The following is a 23,901-nucleotide window of genomic DNA, read 5'->3' on the forward strand; positions in this document are numbered from 1 at the left end:
TCTAAAAGTGGACACAAGTCTCCTTAACTAGTGCATTGGCTGGCAGTCAGCTAAAATTTAAAGTGCATTCTTTAAAGTAGGATGAATTGAATTTATTGAATAGTTTACGGAGAACCATTTGGAAATCAACTATGCAACTTTGACATCAGAAGGATGGTAACTGTGGTGTTCATGGTTCTTGTGGTGGTGTTTCCTCACGTGGTCTGCAAAGCACACAATGTTATGTGTGCTGCGAATGATCTTGTTCATGTTCCACATGAATGGCACCAGCCAGGGGAAATTCTAATTGGTGGGATTGTGTCTTATATCTATTATCTTGTACCCGGTGTTGACTTCATGAAACCCCCATCTCAGGAGCAGATTGATGTTCCACTGTAAGATATGATTCCACCCCCTAGATTTGAACTTTCTCTATACTTTGGTAATTCCTTCTGTTTTCATGACTGCTGACCCATGAGTGAGTGAGTGAATAAATGTGTGCATATTGGCAAGAAACCATTGTTCATGCAGACAATGAAATGTTCCTAAAGCTTAATTTATAATGAATTTAAAAAGATGTTCAACATTTCATTTCCCAAAAAGCCCGAAGCATTCCTTTTAGGGATTATTGGGAGTGAGATTCCAAGAGACCTAAAGAAAGTGTTCATGTGTGCAGCAAGAGTTTAGATCGCTCAGAATTGGAAAGGGGAGATCTTACTGACAAAGAAATATTGGCTGATTAAATTGATGGAGTACGCCGAGATGGATAAACTGACAGGGCAGATAAGAGATCCAACGGAACAAAAATTCAGAAATGATTGGAATATATTTAAACAGTATCAAAAAGACCGTTGTGGAGAATTAAAATTTTTGACTGGTTTAGAATAACTGCTGTAAGAAAAATTATTAAAATATAGAGGAAAAGTAGGTTACCAAATATATAGATATGTTATGTTGGGCATTCAACTAAAAATAAATAAATAGAGGATCCAAGTAAGAAGGGAAGGGAAGGGAAGTCAAGTGCAAATGGAGTACAAATGAATTAAATGATTAAGTGCATATTTTTGTTTTCTTTATTATGTTTTAGAATCACATGTTTAGTAGAGTGGTACCTCTGGTTAAGAACTTAATACATTCTGGAGGTCCATTCTTAACCTGAAACTGTTCTTAACTTGAGGTACCACTTTAGCTAATGGGGCTTCCCGCTGCCACTGCATGATTTCTGTTCTCATCCTGAGGTAAAGTTCTTAACCTGAGGTACTACATCAGGGTTAACAGAGTCTGTAACCTGAAGCGTTTGTAACCCGAAGCATTTGTAACCCGAGGTACAACTGTAACAGGAAAACTTAGATGTTACAAAGTGATTTCATGAACGTTTGTTAAAAGAAACCAATAAAGATGAATTGGGAAAAAAGAAAAAAAGAAATGTCCCTAAAGCACTATTCACATACTGTATCCCAAAGGCAACAGTACTGTGGAAAAATGTGCTTTACATCACAGGTATATGGGGGACGGTTCCTTATAGCTGTACTTGAAAAGGTGTGGCCAGGTGGGTCATGGGGTGGCATTGTGTCAGGTAGTCTTCATTTTTGTAACTGGAAATGGCAGCTCCCAACTTCCTTAATTGCATTTCGTAATTGATTTGGAGAAGGTTGCCAGCAAAGTGACGCCCAATTGAATGTAAAGGAGTAATTAGGCATTGCAAAAGGAATTATCTTTGCTCAGTTATGTCCCTATCCCAGGCAACGTAATCTATTTTAAAGCAGAGCAGACCTGTAGATCTGGGGGGGGGGGAGCACAATTTCATGCACTGTTCAAGCATTTCAGAATTCTACAATGAAACATCCTATTCTTCTTGCAGCGTGGTGACAAAATTCTATCAGCACATCCTGGCTTTGGTGTTTGCCGTCCAGGAAATCAGTAAGAACCCCAAGCTTTTGCCAAATATCACTATCGGATTCCATATTTATGACAGCTACTATGATGCAGGGATAACATATCGTACCACATTGGGCCTGCTCTTCCAGTCACGTAGGTTTGTCCCTAACTACAAATGTGGCAGGCAGGGGAATTTAATGGGAGTCATTGGCGGTCTGGATTCCGATACCTCTTCACACATGTCAGACATCTTAGGCCTGTACAAGATTCCACAGGTAGGATTCATGGGTTGGGTCTATGGGATTTTCTCTAATCTCATGCATCTGCTCTTCTTTCTTCTTTCCTCTTTCCTCTTTCCTCTTTCAGATAGCAATTTCAAGATTAAAATTTTTGATTGGGGAAAGATAGGATGAAACACATGGATATGAAAAGTCTATTCTATAGTTTGTGGATGCATCTGAAACTCCCTCACTTTAAATTATATGAGGGTTGATAACATGTAGGCCTTCAAGTCTTTGGAATTCCCATCACAGCGAAGTACAGCTAGCCCATCGTCAGTCAGCCTATCTCTCCTCTGTTCTTTTTAAAATAATAGTTTTAAAACTATCCAATTCAGAAGCACTTTTGAGATGAGGAAGAAGAAAAAGGGTGTACTGAATTATTATATGGTCTTGTTGAACTTTCACATTTGTAAATTTCAGTTAAAATGTGTTTAATCATGGTTCTTTTAAGAATGTTTTATTGATATGTTAAGTCATTTAAGGATATATTAATGCAGCTGAATAATGTTTTTATTGAGTTTCTAATCATTTTATACATATAAAACAAAACCGTTTCAAACATTAAAATACAAGGTTCTTTTGAACCTTCAGACCTCTTTCCCTCTCTCCAAGCGTTCCATATTTAGATTTAAGTTTATCCATCTATTATATAAACATAATTACCATAAATAATTCCACATTACAAGTTCCAGATTATAAGATTTTAACTGTGTACAGTGGTCTTTTAAATAAATTACAAATTTACTCCAATCTTTAGAAAATACTTGATCTTCCTGGTTTTGGATCTTCCCCATCATTTGCCATTTATGCAAACTCCATCATTTTCATCTACCATTCTTCTTTTGTTGGTACTTTTCCTTCCTTCCAGTTCTGGGCTAGTAGCATTCTCGCTGCTATCGCTGCATACATAAAAAGTCTTTTATCGTCTCTTGGAAAATCTTCACCTATCATACCTAGTAAAAGGGATTCTGGTTTTTTGACAAATGTATTTTTTTAACTCATTATATATCCCAGAAAGCCTTTACATGTCCACCACCTATGTTAAAAAGTCCCCTCTTTCTCTTTACATTTCCAACATAATTTTGAACTTGTTTTGTACATTTTCACAATTTTACTCAGTGTTAGATACCAACGATACATCATTTTCATATAATTTTCTTTCAACAAACAGCATGCAGCAAATCTTATTTCCTCTTTCCATAACTTTCCCCAGGATGAAAGTTGGATATTTCCCTCAAACTCTCTAGTCCAATGTATCATCAATGCCTTAACATCTTCATCTTTTGTATGCCATTCTAAAAGTAGTTTGTACATTTTTGATAACACTTTCACATTATTTTCCAACAGCAGCTGAATATCCATCTTGATGCTATAGCAATTCTACCAATTATTAGGTTAAAAACTTATATGACTATTTTGGAAATCTGACTTTATATTTTAAAATGCTACTCAGTTTTACATGTAAGATACAGTAATATTTTGGTTTCATCTCATTTTTACCTACGGGTTATTTTGTGTGGGAATTTATTAAACATTGTTAATTTTAAGATGTAGTAGGAAACAGGATTACAAAAATAAATAAATGGCAAAATCTCTTCATTCCACTATGAGAATAAATGCAAAAGGGTGTTTAATTGCACTTGATAATTCTTTGCAGGCTACCTTTGTGATACTTTTCAATCAAAAGGCAGGATAGAAATTAACATTGCAACCCTATTTACTTGGAAATAAATCTCACTGTTCAACAGAGGCTACACTAGTACATGCTTGCAGAGGATTGCAGCTTAAATAATAATAATAATCTTTATTGCGGTCCAACGACCCATAACATAGATACAGAATAAAATACAGACTCATATAGACAACCCCCCAGGGAAGGGAGACCGAAGTGTTATTTGTTTAGTTGATCTTTGATTCGTATGAGTACTGAAAGAAACTTTGCCATGGCCACTGTGATATCGTTGGACTTGTCGTCCAGAATATATTTGATATTGTAGGCTTCAGATTGACCCCGCCAATTTGCCAGTAGCGGCTTAATCAATAGTTCCCTCGCTTGATCATATTGTCCTCAAAGCAATAAAATATGCCTCATACAGTCAACATCCTGAGAGCACACACAGATCCTTATTTTGATAAGGAATACCTCTCAGTCTGCCGTTTAACACTTCTGATTGAAATACATTTAATCTGGCTTTGGGGAAAAGACGCCGGTATGTTGGTACAGACAAATTTCTAAGATATGCAGGTGTCTAAAACTCGAACCCATCGTGGATTCCTACTGCTAATGGGCCATAAGTAATAACTCACTCACTCAATCAATCAATCAATCAATCAATCAATCAATAAAGCTATCCAAGGCTGGATCTAGACATATCAAAGAAGTGATTCAGTTAAACATGTTGCAAGTTCATACAGGGAAATCTGGTAGGGAAAGATGAGACTCCACAGCACAATCTGGTGCCACAGTGTTACATTGCATATACAACACATATAAAACATTTAAAAACCCACAACAACAATCTAGCTGAGTCCCAGGTCTACTTAGTAAGAAACCTTATTATATCAATTGGACTTAATTGAAGATAATATATATATAGGATATATAGGATTATAGTCTAAGTATGACCTTTCCTTGAAATGTCTCCTTTTTTAAAATTTTAGTTTTCATATGGCTCATTCCAACGAGTCGTGAATGAGCAAACTGATCTTCCTTCTTTTTACCGCATGGTCCCTAATGAAGAGCTTCAGTACCAGGGAATTATTCATTTACTTCTGCATTTTGGATGGAAATGGGTTGGAATTATGATTTTGGATGATGACAATGGAGAGCATTTCTTGAAGACTATGGAGCCCATGTTTTCCCAGAGCGGGATCTGTTCAGCTTTCACCAACAGAGCTCCAGATGAAATGCGTTTCCACAACCTTGCTGAAATGAATGATTACATTTTGAATAGCATTAAAGGTTTCAGAAAAACCAAAGCCAATGCAGTGCTTATATATGGTAAAACAGCCATCATTAGGTGGTTGGCAGCCATTCTGTGGTGGAAAAAGTTATTGCCTTTAAGCGATCTTCAATATGAAGAATATATGATTCCTGGAAAGGTGTGGATTACAAAAGCTCAAATTGATTTTGCATTCTTTTCATTGCAAAGGACGTGGGATGTTCAAATGTTTCATGGAGCAATTTCATTTACAGTTCACTCAAATGAACATCTTGGCTTCCAAAATTTTATTCAGTTTATAAACCCTTCCAATTCAACAGAAGATGGCTTTATCAAAGATTTCTGGGAACAAGCATTTGATTGTTTCTTGCAAGATTTTGATGAATCCTGTACTGGAGAAGAGAGATTGGAGAGCCTTCCTGGACCTTTTTTTGAAATGAGCATGACAGGCCACAGCTACAGTATCTATAATTCTGTGTATGCTGTGGCACATGCCTTACATAGAATTTCTACATCTAAATCCAAACACAAAACAATGAAGAATAAGGGTGGACTAGATCTCCTGAATGTGGAACCTTGGCAGGTAATAGCTCCTCGCTGTCAAAGGTCTAATGTATATTACAGATGTGAGATGTTCAATTGCCATTATGCCTAGCAGAAAATGGGGACTCCGCCCTCTTCTTGTGAATCTTTTAAATTCTTTTCACTGCAAAGCAAGCTTAAGAGACACAATCTTCTATAATTCTATTAAAAATTACAGTGCACTCTTACTAAGATTGTAAATATTTATCCAAAAGTGTCATATAATTGTTGACAATGTACAGATGGAAATTAGATATGTTTAAACAATGTTGGCTATCCTTTATGCTACAAATGAAGCTATGAAAGCCAATTATCGCCACGTTGGGGCACGTAGAAAGTACCATCTACAAATATCTGTGAAAGGGAAAGCAACCCATTTGTGATTATTCAGATTATTCAGAAACACTGAACTTCATTCATTGACTATTTGAATCAAAATAGTCTTGAACAATTGATATTCTGCAAATGTATTAAAATGAATTTAATTGAATTGTGCTTGTATGGCTCCTGATAGATATCTCCATGTTCTATGTTTTATCTGTCAGCTTGGGTCTACCATATTCAATCTACTCATTATAAGCCATACTATTTTGTAAAGATGGAATCTAATTTTTTCTTCTTCACATAACAGTTATAGTGTCTGGAAATTGCTTTCTTAATGTAAAATCTATAGAAAAAGTATATTCTCAGTGAGAATATTTCAATATTTAAAATGCTATTCTATTCTCTTTCTTCCTGTAGCTCCATTCATGGATTCAGAGGATCTCATTCAACAACAGTGCTGCAGATGAAATCATGTTTAACAAAGATGGAGAATTATCATCTGGGTTCGATATTACAAGCTTGGCCACTTTCCCAAATAACTCCTATGCCAGAGTCAAAGTGGGAAGACTAGATCCTCAAGATTTTAAAAGAGCTGTATTATCCATTAATGAAGAGAAAATGGAATGGCACAGAGATTTGACTCAGGTGAACGGGATTTATGATTATACACTGAGTGGTTAGTCAGTACAGTGGTACCTCGGTTTAAGAACAGCCCTGTTTATGAACTATTCGGTTTGCAAACTCCGTAAAACCGGAAGTAGTGTCCCAGTTTGCAAACTTTACCTCAGCCTAAGAACAGAAGCCGAATGGTGGAAGGGCACCAGCGGCAGGAGGCCTCATTAGGGAAAGCATGCCTCGGTTTAAGAACAGTTTCGGTTTAAGAACAGACTTCCGGAATGGATTAAGTTTGTAAACTGAGATACCACTGTATATTTAAGGCAACCAATGGAGAGACTCTTCATGCAATGTGTCATTGTTTCTTACTGTAAGCTGAAAAGGCAGAGGAGTTATGTATTCCAGGTTGAGTTCTAGAAATGGGAAGATGGCCTCTTTTTTGGTAGGCTTGTGCTCCCCTGGAAGGAGCCAGTTTTGTTGGGTTGAAATAAACGACAGACGAGTGACCAGTGTCATATGGGAGGCATCTCTCGAGCATGTCTCGGAGAGTCCCTTTTACTGAATATTACAGCATTGCCACATATGTGCTTGTTGCTGATTGGTTAACACTAATACAATGCAAAGGTTGCGTATAAGCATTAATCACCAATAGATTAAAGGTTGGGAAAGGGAACACAGAACTGGACAGGTGTGAAAACCTCCTTGTTAAACTATTACTAGTGATTGATATAGCAAGACTTAAACTATTACTAGTGATTGATATAGCAAGACTTAAACTATTACTAGTGATTGATATAGCAAGGCTTAAAAGAACATAACTATTACATTCCGTAGATGTGGTTAACCATGCAGTAAGAACAGGTCAGGGTACGATGTTTTCATGAACTCAATGTGAACTCAATGTGAACTCAATGTGAACTCAATGTGAACTGAACATTCTAGTCATGTGCAGAAGCAAAACTTCCCATCACATTTTGTAGATTGTGGGTAGCCCCAGATACAACATTGTCAGTTGTGGCCCTAGTGGCCTCAGTGCATAGAAGTGCCTATTTCTAGCTTCATCTAGCTTCACCAGCTAAGGCCTCTTTGGGATAGAGATGACTTGGCCATGGTATTTCATGACCTGCTGATTTCCATATGGAATCATTGCAGTGCATTCTATGTGCCGCTGCCCTTGAAGATGACTTGGAAACTTCATCTAGTACAAAAGGCAGTAGCCAGATCATTTTTTTCAGAACACACCCTATATATGTGGCTGAAATCAGTTTTAAATTGTTGTAATCTACCCTGCTTACTAAGAAAAGGGATAATGCCCATTATGCTGTGCTTGGGGATTTTTATCTCTACAGTTGTTTAGCGAGATCAGGCATCCCCATCATGCGGCCCTCCCGATGTTTTGGCCTACAACTCCCATGATCCCTAGCTAACAGGACCAGCGGTCAGGGAAGATGGGAATTGTAGTCCAAAACATCTGGAGGGCCGAAGGTTGGGGATGCCTGAGCTAGATGGATAATTCTCACCACACATAGAAAATGCACACACACAATCACATATACAAAGCAAAATATTAAATTATACATTGACTTCCCTTCCCACCTTCCATGGTTCCTTCTGATTACCCCTTTTTCCTTTTGTCTCAGTGTAATTTTTACTTCTTAATTCACTCTAATCCTGCTAATTTTTTTAACTTGTTTACAATGATTCTTCAAAAATTCTATAAACATTTTCAAATCTTCCTGAAATACCCTTTCCTCTTGATCTCTTATTCTGCTAGTTAGGCATGCCAATTCTGCATATTCCATCATTTTTGGCTGCCACTCCTCCTTCGTTGGCACTGCTCCCTCCCTCCATTTCTGGGCATATACCATTTGGGCTGTCACAGTTGTATAGAGAAACAGATTCCTTTGATCTCTGGGGACATCTGACTCATTTATTCCTAAAAGAAAGCCTTCTGGTATTTTTATAAAAGACCTTTGAAATATTTTTTAATTATTATTTCATTATTTACCATCTCCCAGAAGGCCTTACATGCCCACCACAAATGCAAAAACAGATGGGGTATACAGTAGACCCCTACTGTATACACCATCTGTTTTTGCATATGTATTTGCGTGGCAAGGCCCCAAACCCACCCCATTGTTGGAATAAAGACACTAGATGTCAGTATTTTAGGTTAATGGGCTAAAAATGGTCACAATTTTATTGGTTACAGAATGTGAGTGGTATTGGCTTGGGCACTGGAACCAAACTGACTATATCTAACTCCTGCCCACCTGCAGGAAGTCTCAGAAGGATTAACCACCAGTAGAGGGAGCCCTGTTGATGCACATCAACTAGGAACTCCGCCAGGGTCACCGATAGGGGTCATGCCATGGCCCTAGCCCCGTCTGGGTTTCGGATGGGGCCACGCCCCCCCAGATTCCTTTAACGGAATACCCTTGAAATAGGAGGGATAGGTGAGAGCCACTACGTCCATTCACCTCCAACCGAATACTCCAGTGCCTAACCGCCAAACCTTACAAAGTTGTGACGATTTGCTACGAGGTAGGCGAAAAACCAAGTGGCTGGTGCCAATTTTCCAAATGGAAAAAAATCCTACCAGGCCCCTTCAACAAAGGATTAAGAGCCTAACTATAGGGAGGGAGGGAGGGAGGGAGAACTGTGCGAGCGTGAACCAAAAGGGGCCGAGTTCCCACCGTGAGCAGCTTAAATGGCATAAGCCATGCCCCCCCAGCCAACCGGATTGGTTGGTCCAAGGAGTGAAGCAGCCAGGGACTCCCTGTGATGCGGGGGCCAGCCCTGCCCCCCCCCACAGGGTGGGCTCATGACCAGTCCGCAACTTCATTTCCCGGGGGAAGGGAAATGGCTTTATTGCACATTGTGGATTGGATATCATTGTTGGATATCATCAGACGTGTAATAGTTGATAATATCTAAATCAACATTTCTGAAACATTTTCTCAATGCTAAATTCCTCCTTTGTTTAAGACCAGGTGCCTCCCTTCTCCTTATGTAATGAGAACTGCTTGCCTGGTTACAGCAGGAAAGTGATCGAGGGGGAGAAATTTTGCTGCTACATTTGCGCTCCATGTCCAGAAGGGATGTTCTCAAATAAGAAAGGTAGGTTAGACATTGTAAAGACACATGGATATAATGAAATGACAGCTGAATCTGTGATTACTGATGACAGAATGTCTAGCCTGTATCGTTATTAATGCCTACAATCGTTCCTCCACATACCCACACCAAAGTTATTGACAAGGCTTAGATAGACTGTGGCTTTCTCCCTCTGCAGGAATTGTCTGCCTCCAAAGAATCCAGTCAATCCCATAATTGGGGAATTCCTGATGCTGTTGTTGAGCATGTCCTCCCCTGGATGATACAGTTCAGTTACGTGCCCCGTTCACCAGAGTAGTTAAGGGAAACGCTACAAAAACAGAGTTTCACCTAAATGCAGTTGGTTCAAGTGAAGAGAAATTTAGGGCTTAACTGTGAGTGATTGCCTGCTTGAGCCAAATGTATTGGTTAAAGTTTTGTGACGAAAGGCTCATTCTAGGCCAATTCAGACAGGTCAGGACTGTAGGTCTCACAAAGAGGAGAGTTTCCTTTTATAGAGATTCAGTGATACACTGTAGTGGCAATGAACATGAAGCTTTATTAAAGATACAGAAACAAAACTATAGCAAAGATATGACACACTTGTTCTCTGATTACATTTAGAAATGAGAACCATCCCCTTGGGTAAATCTGGGTAGAGGAACTCCATACTATGTGTGATATGTGTCTTTATTCTGATTCCCACCCAAAGCTGCAACCCAAGCCTTATATAGCTATTATCTTTAATACCTCTATATAGCTATTAGCCACTGCTACATAGCATGGCTTCTGTTCATCTATATTCACAAAACAATGGTATGGAAAGCCACCGAGAGATCAAGTTAGAGAAGCAGGGTCACCTTTCCCTGTCTCTCTCCTGATAAAGGTCATTCATCATAAACATAACATTTCTAGCAATATTACCGCACAAAGAATCCTGTAGGTGTGATAAGTGTGAGAAGATGTGAAAGAATTAATAATATATTTTTGAAGAACAAAATGACATAGAGCAAGAAGTACAACCAAGATTTTGGACAATGTCCCTGGATGTCCTGCCAACCACTACTGTATTTCCCATTTCATTTCAACCCATCCCTAAAATAATTAATTGTTCTTGGTAGATCATGTGATTTTTCAAATAGAAGCCAATATTTATAATACCTCAAAACCCTTACATAAGCATATTAGGTTAGGAGGATAGAATGGACGGTAGCCCCATGTTCAGAGTTTTGGTAATAATTACTAATAACTACTTATTAAGATGAATTCCAGGAAAGATGCTCACTGTTCTTGAAAATAGAAGAGTGTTTAAGAAGCATATGTTCTTCTTTTAGACATGGATTATTGTATCAATTGCCCAGGAGATCACATTCCAAACAAGGGACAAGATAAATGCATCCCCAAGACATACAACTTCCTCGCTTTTGATGAACCTTTGGGCATTACTCTAGTTTCTTTGGCTATTCTTTCTTCTCTGATGACAGCTATGGTACTTGGAATCTTCATTAAGCACAGGGACAGTCCCATCGTCAAAGCCAACAACCGGAGCCTCACCTACTTTCTTCTCATTTCTCTCCTTCTTTGTTTCCTCTCTGCTTTGCTCTTCATTGGAAAACCTCAGAAGGGGACCTGTCTCCTGCGACAAACAGCTTTTGGCATCATCTTCTCCATTGCTATTTCTTCTGTTTTGGCCAAAACCATTACAGTGATTGTGGCTTTTATGGCCTCCCAGCCAGGAAACATTTTCCGGAAATGGGTGGGGAAAAGATTAGCATATTCTCTTGTCTTGGCTTGCTCTCTCCCTCAGTTTGTCATTTGTGTTATTTGGTTATGTACCTTCCCCCCATTCCCAGATTTGGACATGAACTCACTAACTGGAGAAATCATTGTGGAATGTAATGAAGGGTCACTTTTCATGTTCTACTGTGTCCTGGGGTACATGGGAATTATGGCAACCATCAGCTTCACCATGGCTTTCCTAGCAAGGAGGTTGCCAGACAGTTTTAATGAAGCCAAGTTCATCACCTTCAGCATGTTGGTTTTTTGCAGTGTTTGGCTGTCCTTTGTGCCAACCTACTTGAGCACAAAAGGAAAATACATGGTGGCTGTTGAGATCTTCTCCATCTTGGCTTCTAGTGCTGGGTTACTAGGTTGCATATTTTCCCCCAAATGTTATATTATTATATTGAGGCCTGAACTGAACAAAAAGGGACAGCTAATAAGAAGGAAGCAATAAAAATTAAATAGGTTCTATCCAGAGCTAGTCCTAATCGGAGTAGACCCGTTGAACTTAGTGAACATCATTAACTTGGTGTGTTAATATCAATGGATCTACTAAGAGTAAAACTTAGTTTGATACAATCTGCTATATATTTTGTTCCTGCTCAGGAGCAACCGCCTCTTCTCCTTTATGTTTGTTGAACAGACTAAAAGGTTACGGGCCTCCTTTGAAAAAGCAGATTTTTGTGTTATTGTCTTCACTGCTGTCTCTTTTGTTTTGTGCAATGCCTTTATGATGTTTTTTGCTTTCACAATCTATAAACCAATAAAGACTGGCTCAATTTCTTTTATTGTCATACTACCTTTTCCCATCCAATATTTGTGCTGTTAAGTTAAATACATTGCCCTCATTGCTCTCTAGATATTATTGGACTCCAAGTCCCATCAGGCTTAGCCAACATGACCAAAATTCAAAGATGATGGAAGTGGGAATTTAATAACATCTGAAGGATCACTGGTTCTCAGTTTCTGCATGTTGGTCTTTTTCTGTGTTTGTGACAATCGTGCTCCAGAGAAAATGCGCACATGGTGGCCATGGAGATCTTCTTCATCTTTGCCTCCAGTGCTTGTTTTCTGGATTACAACTTTTCATCCAAATGCTTTCTTGTTGTGCTGAGGTATGATCTGAATAAAATGCACCAACTAATAAGGGGGAGGGGATAAAATATCAAATGATCAGTCCTATTTGTTTTGCCACCTTTTATTGTTTCCTCTGAAGTGACTGTTGGTAGCTTTAGCACTGTGGAAAGTGTGGCCTTTGGTAATTCACTTTAAAGATCTCACCTAGCTCCTCTCAGATCCCAATCAAATAAAATTCTTTGGAATGTTTGCCTACTTACTTAATAACTAATTTAGGCTCAGTCTCTATTCATGTTTACATGGTCTAGAGATGACTGAAATATTTGTTGTTGTTGTTGTTGTTGTTGTTGTTGTTGTTGTTTTTAAAGACCAATTATGTAGAGGTTGTAGCATATTTTCCAGAAATGTATGTAATGGCATCTATGAGCAATCTAGGCACAGATAAAAACAGATACTAGGGAATGCCCCTGGAAGACCCCATAAAATTTACAGAGGTACCGTATTTTTTGCTCTATAAGACTCACTTTTTCCCTCCTAAAAAGTAAGGGGAAATGTGTGTGCGTCTTATGGAGCGAATGCAGGCTGCACAGCTATCCCAGAAGCCAGAACAGCAAGAGGGATTGCTGGTTTCGCTGCGCTGTTCTCTTGCTGTTCTGGCTTCTGAGATTCAGAATATTTTTTTTCTTGTTTTCCTCCTCCAAAAACTAGGTGTGTCTTATGGTCTGGTGCGTCTTATAGAGTGAAAAATACGGTATATACCAGCTGCTTAACCCAAACAGAAGAAAACCTAAACTTCTCCCATTCCCGTCTTTGGGGTCATCTTTTTGCCTTGCTAATAGAAACAACAAAACTAACCAAGGAACTTTCACCACAAGATTCAGCCAAGCTCTAAATTCACCTTTACGCTATTAAGGAATAAAGATTGTAGCCCCTCAATTCCCTATGTGTGGACAGTGACACTTATAGAACACATACAGGGCAGCTGAGTCTCTATTGACACTTTCCCCCTCAAAATATCTTGTGCGCATTTGGGAAATATTCAAATAACATGTGTCATTGAGCAGCAGTCTAATGAGGGATAAACAAAGGTTTCAGCAGACATTGCAACATTCTTATCCCTTTAGAGAGTAGCAGATTATCTTGAGGGACAGCAAATAAAGACTTTAAAAAAGTAGTTCCCTTGGCTTTCATATCTATGACAGCTACTATGATGCAATGAGCTTTGAAATAAGGTGACATATTTCAAATTGGTTTTCATCAGCAGTTCTGGTTTTCATTAAACCTCAGAGAGCCCAGAATCATTGCAGAAATGGTTATCCTTCCCCTACAATTATCCATACTATTATGATTGAATCACCTGGACAAACCCCCAATGGCTTCCCTGATTGCAACAGGAAAAAACAAGTATTACATGTTCATAAATACCACAGTATTCTATTGGCAGCTAAGATTATCTAAAAGCAGGCAGGGCTCTGTCATTCTCTGTATTTCTCCCTTTTTCTATGTATAAGTCAGGCTTCAAATGAGTATCTCCTTTCATCTAGCATTCAAGGCATAATTTTATAGCACAGCTGAGGCTAAGAGAAAGGTGTATAAGAACTGTTTTGGTGGAATCGCATTAAATTTGCACCATTTTGCTTAAACAGATTTGCTCTTGCAGATAGCGACACCAGGAGGGACCAGGAAAAATGCATATTTAGAGGGGAAATTTGCCATCAGGAAATTGAGGTGCTGCAATGTTGTTGATACTGCTGTTCTTCTTGCTTCCTCACCTGGTGTGCACAGTGCACCCTATGAATTGTGCCCTGACAGACCCCCTCTCAATTCCCCATGAGTGGTACCAGCCAAACGAGTTTGTAATTGGTATGATCGTATCTCAGATGCATTACATTTTCCCCAATATTTTATTTGACAGAGACCCTTCATTGGAGCTGGTTAACTTTCCAATGTAAGAATCCATTTTAATTTTAAATGCATTTTCATGAAAGCTGCTTGCTTTACTTTGTTTGTCTGTTTGCTTTAGACAGAGAGATCCTATATGCATATAAGTTGGCAAACTGCTTTGAGTTTTGGGGAGGGAGAATCTCATATATTAATGAATGGATGTGAATATTGTTTGAAATGAAAGACAAAATGCACATATTGACTCAACCATGTTTTGTGGTCTGATTGCACTCTAGTTACATTGCTGGTCTATACATATTTTCATCATTGTCATATAGAAATGGGTTAAGGAAGGTGTAGGTTGCAGTTATCCATTTTATTTCTCAGATTTAACATGCTGGTCCGTGTGGAAATCAGGTAACATAGGATTCTACTAAGTCATGCCTTCTGTTTTAAAATCAAATGTAATTGTTTTCTTGTTGCATTTCATAATTTTTTCTGCATAAGCTAGCTATTACCTATAAATTTCCTCTTGAATATTTATTTGTTTGTTTATTTGATATATTTTGGGCAAAACCATCAGTACCTGAAAAAGAGTTAAACAGATTTGCAGTCATTCAGGAAGTAATGTGCTACTGAATGGGCTTCTTAGTTCAAGTTATTTGAACATATAGCATTGTATTTATTCGTAACTTAGAAATTAATGTATCCCCCCCCCCCCGGCCAACATTGGCTTTTGCCTCTGTCAGTCATTTTGTCTCACTTTGAGTTTTGTTCTCTTTGTGTTTTTTATGTTATTAATCAGTTTAATCCCCTGACAAGTGCATAGGTTTATCTGTCTTGGCGACAAAATCCCTTAGCATTAATATCCCAACATTGTTGCTTATTCTGTGGGTGCAATGCCCAACATAATATTTTTCTGTTTTGTGACAACACCAGCAACCTCTTGAACTAGTTGCTTTATTTGCAGTGTATGTATAAAGTTCTACCAGCATATCATGGCCTCAGTGTTTGCCATTAATGAGATCATGGGAAATCCAAAACTCTTGCCCAATGTCACTCTTGGGTTTCACATCTACGACAGCTGCTCCAATTCAAGGATAACCTACCGTACTACTCTGGACATGGTCTGCAAATCACATAGTTTTTTCCCTAACTATCAATGTGGCATCCCCAAAAATCTAATAGGAGTCATTGGAGGACTTGAATCTGACACCTCCACACGAATGGCAGACATCTTAGGTCTTTACAAGATCCCGCAGGTAGGATATGCTGGTGTTCGTTATGGAAAATTTCCATAACCAACATATAATTTACTGCTGCTTGCTCATTCTGCTTTCCTTCTGCAATTTAATAATTTTTAAAGAGGGTGAAGGATAACAACAACAAATATGTGAATCTGCACCAGGCTAATATTGGGGTTTCCAAAGCCATAAAGCACCACCTGGAACTCCCTCTTTGGAGAAGCTAGAATGTGTCCCTCCTTATTGTCCTTCTGCCAGCAGTTGAAGACAGGTTTGGGGAACTGACTGCTTTTAATGAAAGAGCTTGTGTTGTGCTGTTTTTGTTGTAATTATTTATATGTCTTAAACTGATTATATGTATGGTTTTTATTCTATTAATGTTACATTGTTTTTAATGAACCCCCCCCCCGTGTTTGTAGTCATTCTTGTTTTTATCTGTAAGCTGCCTTGAGTCCCATCAGGGAAATATTATGGGGTATTCTACTACTACTACTATTACTACTACTACTACTACTACTACCACTGTAGTTAATTTCAGAAACTGTTTCATAAAGTACAACAGCTTCAGGGGATGAAGCTGTCAAATGTTCAATTTATTTACCCAGAACATAAACAGCTGCCTTCTTCCAGCTGAAACAAGTTGTTCATCTAGCGCAATATAGTTTACTGCACCCAAAAGTGGCTCTGTGGGAAAAGAGTTAGAGATGTTGCACATCATCTGTAACAAACAAGCCAGCGGCTGTATGTAGCACATTTTTTGTGCAGTGTATCTGATTTATCACCGAGCTGCAGTTATTCCAACCCTTCCAAACTATGACAGCCTCCCACCCCTTTCTCTGAAATGTCTGTAAATTTATATGCATTTGTTCATTTAGTTTTCTTACGGCTCCTTTGAACCAGCTGCGAATGATCAAAGCAATTGCCCAGCTTTTTACCGCATGGTCCCCAATGAAATCCTACAGTATGAGGGATTTGTCCAGTTACTTGTGCATTTTGGATGGACCTGGGTAGGGCTCATGACAATGGACACTGAAGCTGGAGAGCATTTCTCAAAGGTCTTTGAGACCATGCTTTCTCAGAGTGGAATCTGTTTAGCATTCCAGGAAACTTTTCCAAAAAATGTGCATTTCATCGGCATGGAGGAAATTGTGACTCTCTTTCTCAACATTGTCCCAGATTTCATGAGGAGCACAGCCAACGTAATTGTTTTATATGGAGAAACTGCATCCATTGCATGGGTGACAGGTATTATATTTGTAAAAACACTATTTCCTATAACAGCTGCTGATTATGAGTTAAGTTCTATAGCGAGAGTGTGGATTATGACAGCTCAAATGGATGTCACATTGCATATAGTTCAAAGGGATTTTAAAATGCAAACGCTCCATGGTGCCATCTCCTTCGCAATTCACTCAAAGAAGGTTCAAGGCTTCCAAGAATTTCTTCAGACTATCAACCCTCTGAAGGCAAAGGGAGATGGTTTTATTAAGGATACCTGGGAGAATGCATTTAGCTGTTCTGTTTCGACAGACTATGTTGATGATCTCTGCACTGGGGAGGAGAGATTAGACAGCCTTCCTGCAACTTATTTTGACATGAGCATGACTGGCCACAGCTACAGTATCTATAATGCGGTCTATGCTCTGGCACATGCCTTACATATTACATACTCATCAAGATTCAGTAGAAGAGCAAAGGAGGATGGGAGACGATTGGCCCCTCATAGTGTGGAACCTTGGCAGGTAATGTCTTCTTATTGACTCTCAATGTTAAAAAGGGAAAATGGTGTCTGATCCGCCTTCACTGAGATACAATATAATATTTGGGGTGTGTCTCTGCTTGCTGTTTTCAAAAAAATCATTATGTGTGGTGTGTGTTCACACTTCTTAGAAATCTCATTGGAGGGCACTCTCATATGTATAATGTCTTCCTACGAGGCTTTCGTGGCTGTGGGAGTGCTAGTAGTGGTAGCAGTTGCAAGAAGATGGTGCAATGATTTGTTGCTTGTTTTTTAAAAAGTGCTTTAAAAATAAAAGAACTGTTGTGTCTCAAAGTCAGTTGCTGGGCATCACAAATAGGGAGACGGCTGCTGTGCCGAAGCCCTGTTTCAGCTTTGCATTGGCATCTGGTTTACTACTGTGAGAACAAGATTTTGGAGCAGATGAAACATTGGTCTGATGAATCAGGGTCTTTCTATGTTCTCAGTTCCTTGATTCTCCTTTTCCATCTAGATTTTCTCTTTAATTCAGAGGATCTCTTTCAACAACAGTATTGGTGATGAATTTAAGTTCAATGAACATGGAGAGTTAGTAGCTGGATTTGATATTACAAACTTGATCACATTCCCAAATAATTCCTATGTCGGGGTCAAAGTGGGAAGGTTGGAGCCGCAGGTATCATCTGGCATAAACCTCACCATTGATGACGCGAGAATTGAGTGGCATCAAAACTTCAGTCAGGTTGAAAGTGACTTAATTCTATTTCTCTTCCTCTTCCTCCTCCTCCTGATTCTCCTTCTTTTTCCATGCTAGCAACAGTATGATAATATCTCACTCTTATTTCCTGTACCAGCTTACATTTACATGCCATACCTCCACTCTGCATAGCCAACAGAGGGACTGAATTTTTCCCCCCAGTGCCAATGTTCATGATCATTTAAGGAGCCTGGGAGACATTATATTGAACATAAAAATAAAAAGTCATTCTTCATGCATTACATGATTAACCTTTGCAGTTAATGAGCCTACATACTGTGGTGTCAAGTAAGCTTTTCTTTCTAAAACAAAGCTGATGACTTTGTTGTTATTGTTTTTATTATTTTATAAACCATACTCAGAGTGAATATGCCCATAAGGTTTGAAGGAAGGTAAAACTCTTACTCACATCCTACAATATTGCCATTTTTACAGGGACATCCGTTCTATATTTATCACCTCAATCATGCAGCGAATCCCAAGCAGATCTGATGATCACTAGTTAAAATATCTAATAAACGACAGGGAAAGTGACTAAATTCTGTGTTCCTGCTATAAAACTAAGGAAACAAGCTCTGAATGAATCTGGTGGACAATGTCTTAACGTGCACATTTTAAATTAGTGGTTAAAGGCTTTAACCTGTATTTTTTAATTGTTTTATACCTGCATTACTTATCACATTTTAGCTTATAGATTTTAATTTTAACCTATTTATATGGTTTTTTATTGTTGTATATGTCTGTATTTCTGGTCTGTGGGTGTAATAAATCTATTCTTCTTCTTATTGGGTGAGTCTGTCTCAGTTTCCATAAAACTGATATAGGGTAATAGCCATCTAAGTCATAATAATTTAATTGAGAAAGGGTATTTCACCAATACTTTAAAGCTGGATGGCTGACAGCAGTGGAGTGATGGATGGACCTTACTCTCAGCCTTCTATATTCACTGGAATAGATCCATGAGGTCTATGAAACTGAAGGTAACATTTTCCTTTCTTCAATAACAGGTACGTCCCTTCTCCCAGTGTAATGAAAAATGTCCTCCTGGTACCAGCAAGAAAAAGAAAGAGGGGGAGAAATTTTGTTGCTATGATTGCACTTCATGTCCGGAAGGGAAGATTTCAGACCAGCAGGGTAGGAGATTTATTATTAAGAAATATGGATCTGATCAAATAGTCAATTGTGTGTGACTTGTGACAAGTTGTATAATCTGAAAGATATACCAATGCCTGTCTTTGATGATCTTTTTGCCTCCTTGGTAGCTGTCTGAAGTAGAAATGAAATAATGTGTTTATCACGCATTCTCCAATTATCTTAAATGGTTTTGCTCAGTCATTTGAATAAAAAAGAAAGGCAATCTGTATAGCATACCCCCAACGTGCTCCTGATCATGGCTCAACCACTGAGTCTTGTAATTTTTTTATTGGGTTTCTATTATGAGAAATAGGGACGCAGGTGGCGCTGTGGGTTAAACCATAGAGCCTAGGACTTGCCGATCAGAAGGTCGGCGGTTCGAATCCCCGCGACGGGGTGAGCTCCCATTGCTCGGCCCCTTCTCCTGCCAACCTAGCAGTTCAAAAGAATGTCAAAGTGCAAGTAGATAAATAGGTACTGCTCCGGCGGGGAGGTAAATGGTGTTTCCGTGTGGTGCTCTGGTTTGCCAGAAGCGGCTTAGTCATGCTAGCCACATGACCCGGAAGCTGTACACCACGGTGCTCCCTCGGCCAATAAAGCGAGATGAGCGCCGCAACCCCAGAGTCGGCCACGACTGGACCTAATGGTCAGGGGTCCCTTTACCTTTATTATGAGAAATGGGGAAACACAGCTTTCCCTCCCATCTCCTGGAAACCTTCCTATGCTTTTATGAGAAGCACAAGTGATGCAGGTTCTGGAGATCAAGAAAGGCAAAATGCACATTTTCTCCTTTCTTCCTTTGTGAAGTCTCTTGATACTGAATAGGAAGTAGAGGTTTTTAACCTCACACCATATGAATATTGGTGCATCACTGCCTCCAAGATACTATTCAGTGTGAGAGGCTCAAGTAGAGCTCTTTCTCCCTCCCTCCCTCCTTTCTTCTTCAGATGTGTCACCATCTATCTTTCTTATAAATGCTATCATGAGGTCCACAGAGCCTCATCAGATTATTTTTTTCATTTTTTTTTTGTTTAGAATTTTGCTTTTAATTTACAAATAAATAAATTTATGCATATCTGTGGGGATTAGCATATTGTGGAAAACTACTGCTTAAGGGCTGTATCCAACCAAATCCTACTCCGAGTAGATCCACTTACAGAAGTTGATGAACATAATGTAGTCATGTGCATTAATTTCAATACATCTACTCTGCTTAGGACTAGCACTGGATACAACCCTCAGCTTCAGGTTTTGTTGTTTGGCTTCCAGACTGATAAACATAACGTTTAGTATTGGAGGGAAGAGGTGAGCCTTTTTGAGGTAACCAATACTTTCTATGTCAATTTTAAAATCCCCTCTGGGGAAAAAAAGCAATTTGTTTAGCAAAAAAAACATCCTAAACTCATAAAATAAGATGAACAGCAGTTTGGACAATTTAAAACCAGCAAAAAACTAATATCACACAGACATAGAATGAAGTTGGGGGGGGGGATAAGGCACTCATCATGTTAAAATTTAAAAAGCCTAGGGGAAAATATACTTGGAATACCTTTTATGTTCTACACACTGCTCTAAATTCCCACCATACAGCTTAATAAAGAATGTATAGTTAGGGTCTGATATGGTTAGGGTCTTTTGTGGCTGCATGTATGGAGTTATATGGACCTGTTTGAAAGGGTATCTTATTCCAGAAAACAAATCAATTTTAAATTTGGTATTTTTTCCACTTTTAGACATGGATTATTGCATCAGCTGCTCAGAAGATCAGTACCCAAATAAGGGAAAGGATCACTGCCTCCCCAAAGTCCAGACCTTCCTCTCTTTTGAAGAACATTTGGGTATTTCTTTAGCAACACTGGCTCTATACTTTTCCCTGGTCACAGCTCTGGTACTTGCAGTCTTCATTAAGCACAGGGACACTCCCATTGTCAAAGCCAACAACCGAAGCCTTACCTATATTCTCCTGATCGCTCTCCTTCTTTGCTTTCTCTGCTCTTTGCTCTTCATTGGGCAACCCAATAAGGTGACCTGCCTGCTCCGACAAACAGCATTTGGCATCATCTTCTCCATTGCTATTTCTTCAGTTTTGGCCAAAACCATTACAGTGGTTGTAGTTTTCATGGCCTCCAAACCAGGAAGCATTTTCCGGAAATGGGTGGGGAAAAGGTTGGCATATTCTCTTGTCTTTTCCTGTTCTCTTACTCAGCTAGGCATTTGTGCTGTTTGGTTGGCCACATCTCCCCCATTTCCAGGTCAGGACATGCACTCAGTGTCTGGAGAAATCATTGTGGAATGTAATGAAGGGTCAGTCTCCATGTTCTACTGTGTCTTGGGCTACATGGGCTTTTTGGCAACCATCAGTTTCAGTGTAGCTTTCCTAGCCAGAAAGTTGCCAGACAGTTTCAATGAAGCCAAGTTCATCACTTTCAGCATGCTGGTCTTTTGCAGTGTTTGGCTGTCCTTTGTTCCAACCTACCTGAGCACCAAGGGAAAATACATGGTAGCTGTGGAAATCTTCTCCATCTTGGCCTCCAGTGTTGGGTTGCTAGGCTGCATCTTTTCTCCAAAATGCTACATTATTATTTTGAGGCCTGAGTTGAACAACAGGGAACAGCTAAAACGAAGAAATAATTGAATAATGACACAGTTTCTGGTGTCATTTTAAGATCCTTAAAGGAACACATTTATAAGTACTTGGGTCATCCACCAGGAACTGCACTACACTTACAACTTTGCTGAAATTATATATCTAAGGATTTTAAATATATTCAGAAATAAAATAATATTTTGCATGCAGTATTTATGTGTGTTCACTTTTTGCCACAAATCTGAAGAAGTACGCAGTCTGACTGTGACATGATTTCTGACCAAACAAATTTCTGCTGTGGAGTGTCTGTGTGTGTGTGTGTGTGTGTGTGTGAGAGAGAGAGAGAGAGAGAGAGAGAGAAGGGAAATGCAAGCTGAGCAATAATTGTGAGAAATAAATGGTTCTTAGGCATGTTCATCAGGTACCGTGGAGATTATACAATAACACCCCCAGAATGTCCCAAGAAGAGGGATGTGCAACATCAGGTCTGGGGGAGAAATGCTGCCCATCCAATTGTTGCTTGATGACAACTGAGGGAGCAAAAATTCCAAACCAAATCAGTCACAAACGGGGGAAAAAATGTGAGTCTGTATTAGAATACGTAAGCATGATTAAGATGAATGTATTACCATAAAGTTGCATATGTTCTGTATATGGTACAGAATCTGTTGCAGTAGATACTACAAATAAGACCTAAATAGAATGACAAAAAATAATTGCCCGATTTGTTCAGCAAGGAAAAGAGGCAGTTGTAGAGTTTATGAGTTGATCTCAGAAACAGGTAGTTATTATTATTCAGGCATTCTGTTCTGGGTCATAAGGTCATCCCAAAAAGGAAATATATAATATATGCCAATGGAAGAAGTAATGGCACAGACTGACATACCTGACATCAGGCAAATATGAAGGGGCCCCCCCACTGGCAAGCAAGGCTCCCTCTCAGCTCCCATCAGCACTGACACCTCTAGGATGTCCAATTGGAATCAGCTGCATGTGCAAGTTCCCCATTAGGAACTTTTTAGGCTGAGCCCCACAACTTCAAGTAAGTGACACAAGTTAACCTCAAAAGTTTTCTTAACTGGGTAGGAAAGGGGTGATCTGAAAGAAGAAGAAGAAGAGTTTGGATTTGATATTCCGCTTTATCACTACCCGAAGGAGTCTCAAAGCGGCTAACATTCTCCTTTCCCTTCCTCCCCCACAACAAACACTCTGTGAGGTGAGTGGGGCTGAGAGACTTCAGAGAAGTGTGACTAGTCCAAGGTCACCCAGCAGCTGCATGTGGAGGAGCAGGGAATCAAACCCGGTTCCCCAGATTACGAGTCTACCGCTCTTAACCACTACACTACACTGGTGTATGTTTGGGACATTGGGGACATTGACACCAGTCCCTTGTCATGGTCAGCTTTCAGCACCTTTCCCCTTCTGCAAAGGTGGAGGACCTATGATGATGGTCTGCCCACAGAGGCGGATGGATCCAATGGGATGGCTCTGGGGGTTTTCTGGCTGATATGACCAGAGCTCTGGTCAAAGCACTGCCCAACCTCTGGAATATCCAAATGGGTTGGGCTGTTGACATGGCTGATATTGAGCACCCTCGCCCACGTGGGTCAAAAGAATGGAAATTGGTATGGAAATGTGAATTAAAGACTGTGAAAACAGAAACTGAGAAAAACCAAAATTGCTCCTCTCTAGATGCTGATGACAATGTCCTGGTAAAATTAAGAAATATGTCCCAGCATTTAAACTAGTTATAGAAGGCTTGGAGTGGAAAAAAGAATAGTATTGCATGCCATCCCCAATCTCTGAGTGGTGGAAGACTCCAGAGAATTCCAGGCATGCTTTCCCATGTTTATTGTTTCCTTTTGGAAACTGAGACACAGATGAGACTATCGCGCCTTTGTGATATATGGTTTATTTACACATATGTACAACCTGAGACTACGATGGAGGGGTTCACAGCATAATCACCCTAGTAGGGTCTTATTTCTCCCATATCTGCAACCTTGGATTTAAACTGACCTC

The 23,901-nt window shown here is 39.4% G+C and overlaps 2 protein-coding genes across 2 annotated transcripts; both read left to right on the forward strand.

Annotated features, from left to right (window-relative positions):
* The first annotated feature begins 153 nt into the window (after positions 1-153).
* LOC128399021 (vomeronasal type-2 receptor 26-like) lies at positions 154-11,933 on the forward strand. Its single transcript, XM_053360278.1, has 6 exons — positions 154-374; positions 1,841-2,132; positions 4,800-5,663; positions 6,404-6,662; positions 9,590-9,721; positions 11,032-11,933. Exons 1-6 carry the CDS (start codon positions 154-156, stop codon positions 11,931-11,933), a joined length of 2,670 nt encoding a protein of 889 aa, XP_053216253.1.
* A 3,505-nt stretch (positions 11,934-15,438) lies between these two features.
* Positions 15,439-21,927, forward strand: LOC128399022 (vomeronasal type-2 receptor 26-like). The gene is made up of 5 exons (XM_053360280.1): positions 15,439-15,702; positions 16,560-17,426; positions 17,916-18,077; positions 19,166-19,292; positions 21,026-21,927. Exons 1-5 carry the CDS (start codon positions 15,439-15,441, stop codon positions 21,925-21,927), a joined length of 2,322 nt encoding a protein of 773 aa, XP_053216255.1.
* The last annotated feature ends 1,974 nt before the right edge of the window (positions 21,928-23,901 follow it).

This window comes from Podarcis raffonei, chromosome 13 (assembly GCF_027172205.1).
Source record: "Podarcis raffonei isolate rPodRaf1 chromosome 13, rPodRaf1.pri, whole genome shotgun sequence".
Taxonomy (NCBI): domain Eukaryota; kingdom Metazoa; phylum Chordata; class Lepidosauria; order Squamata; family Lacertidae; genus Podarcis; species Podarcis raffonei.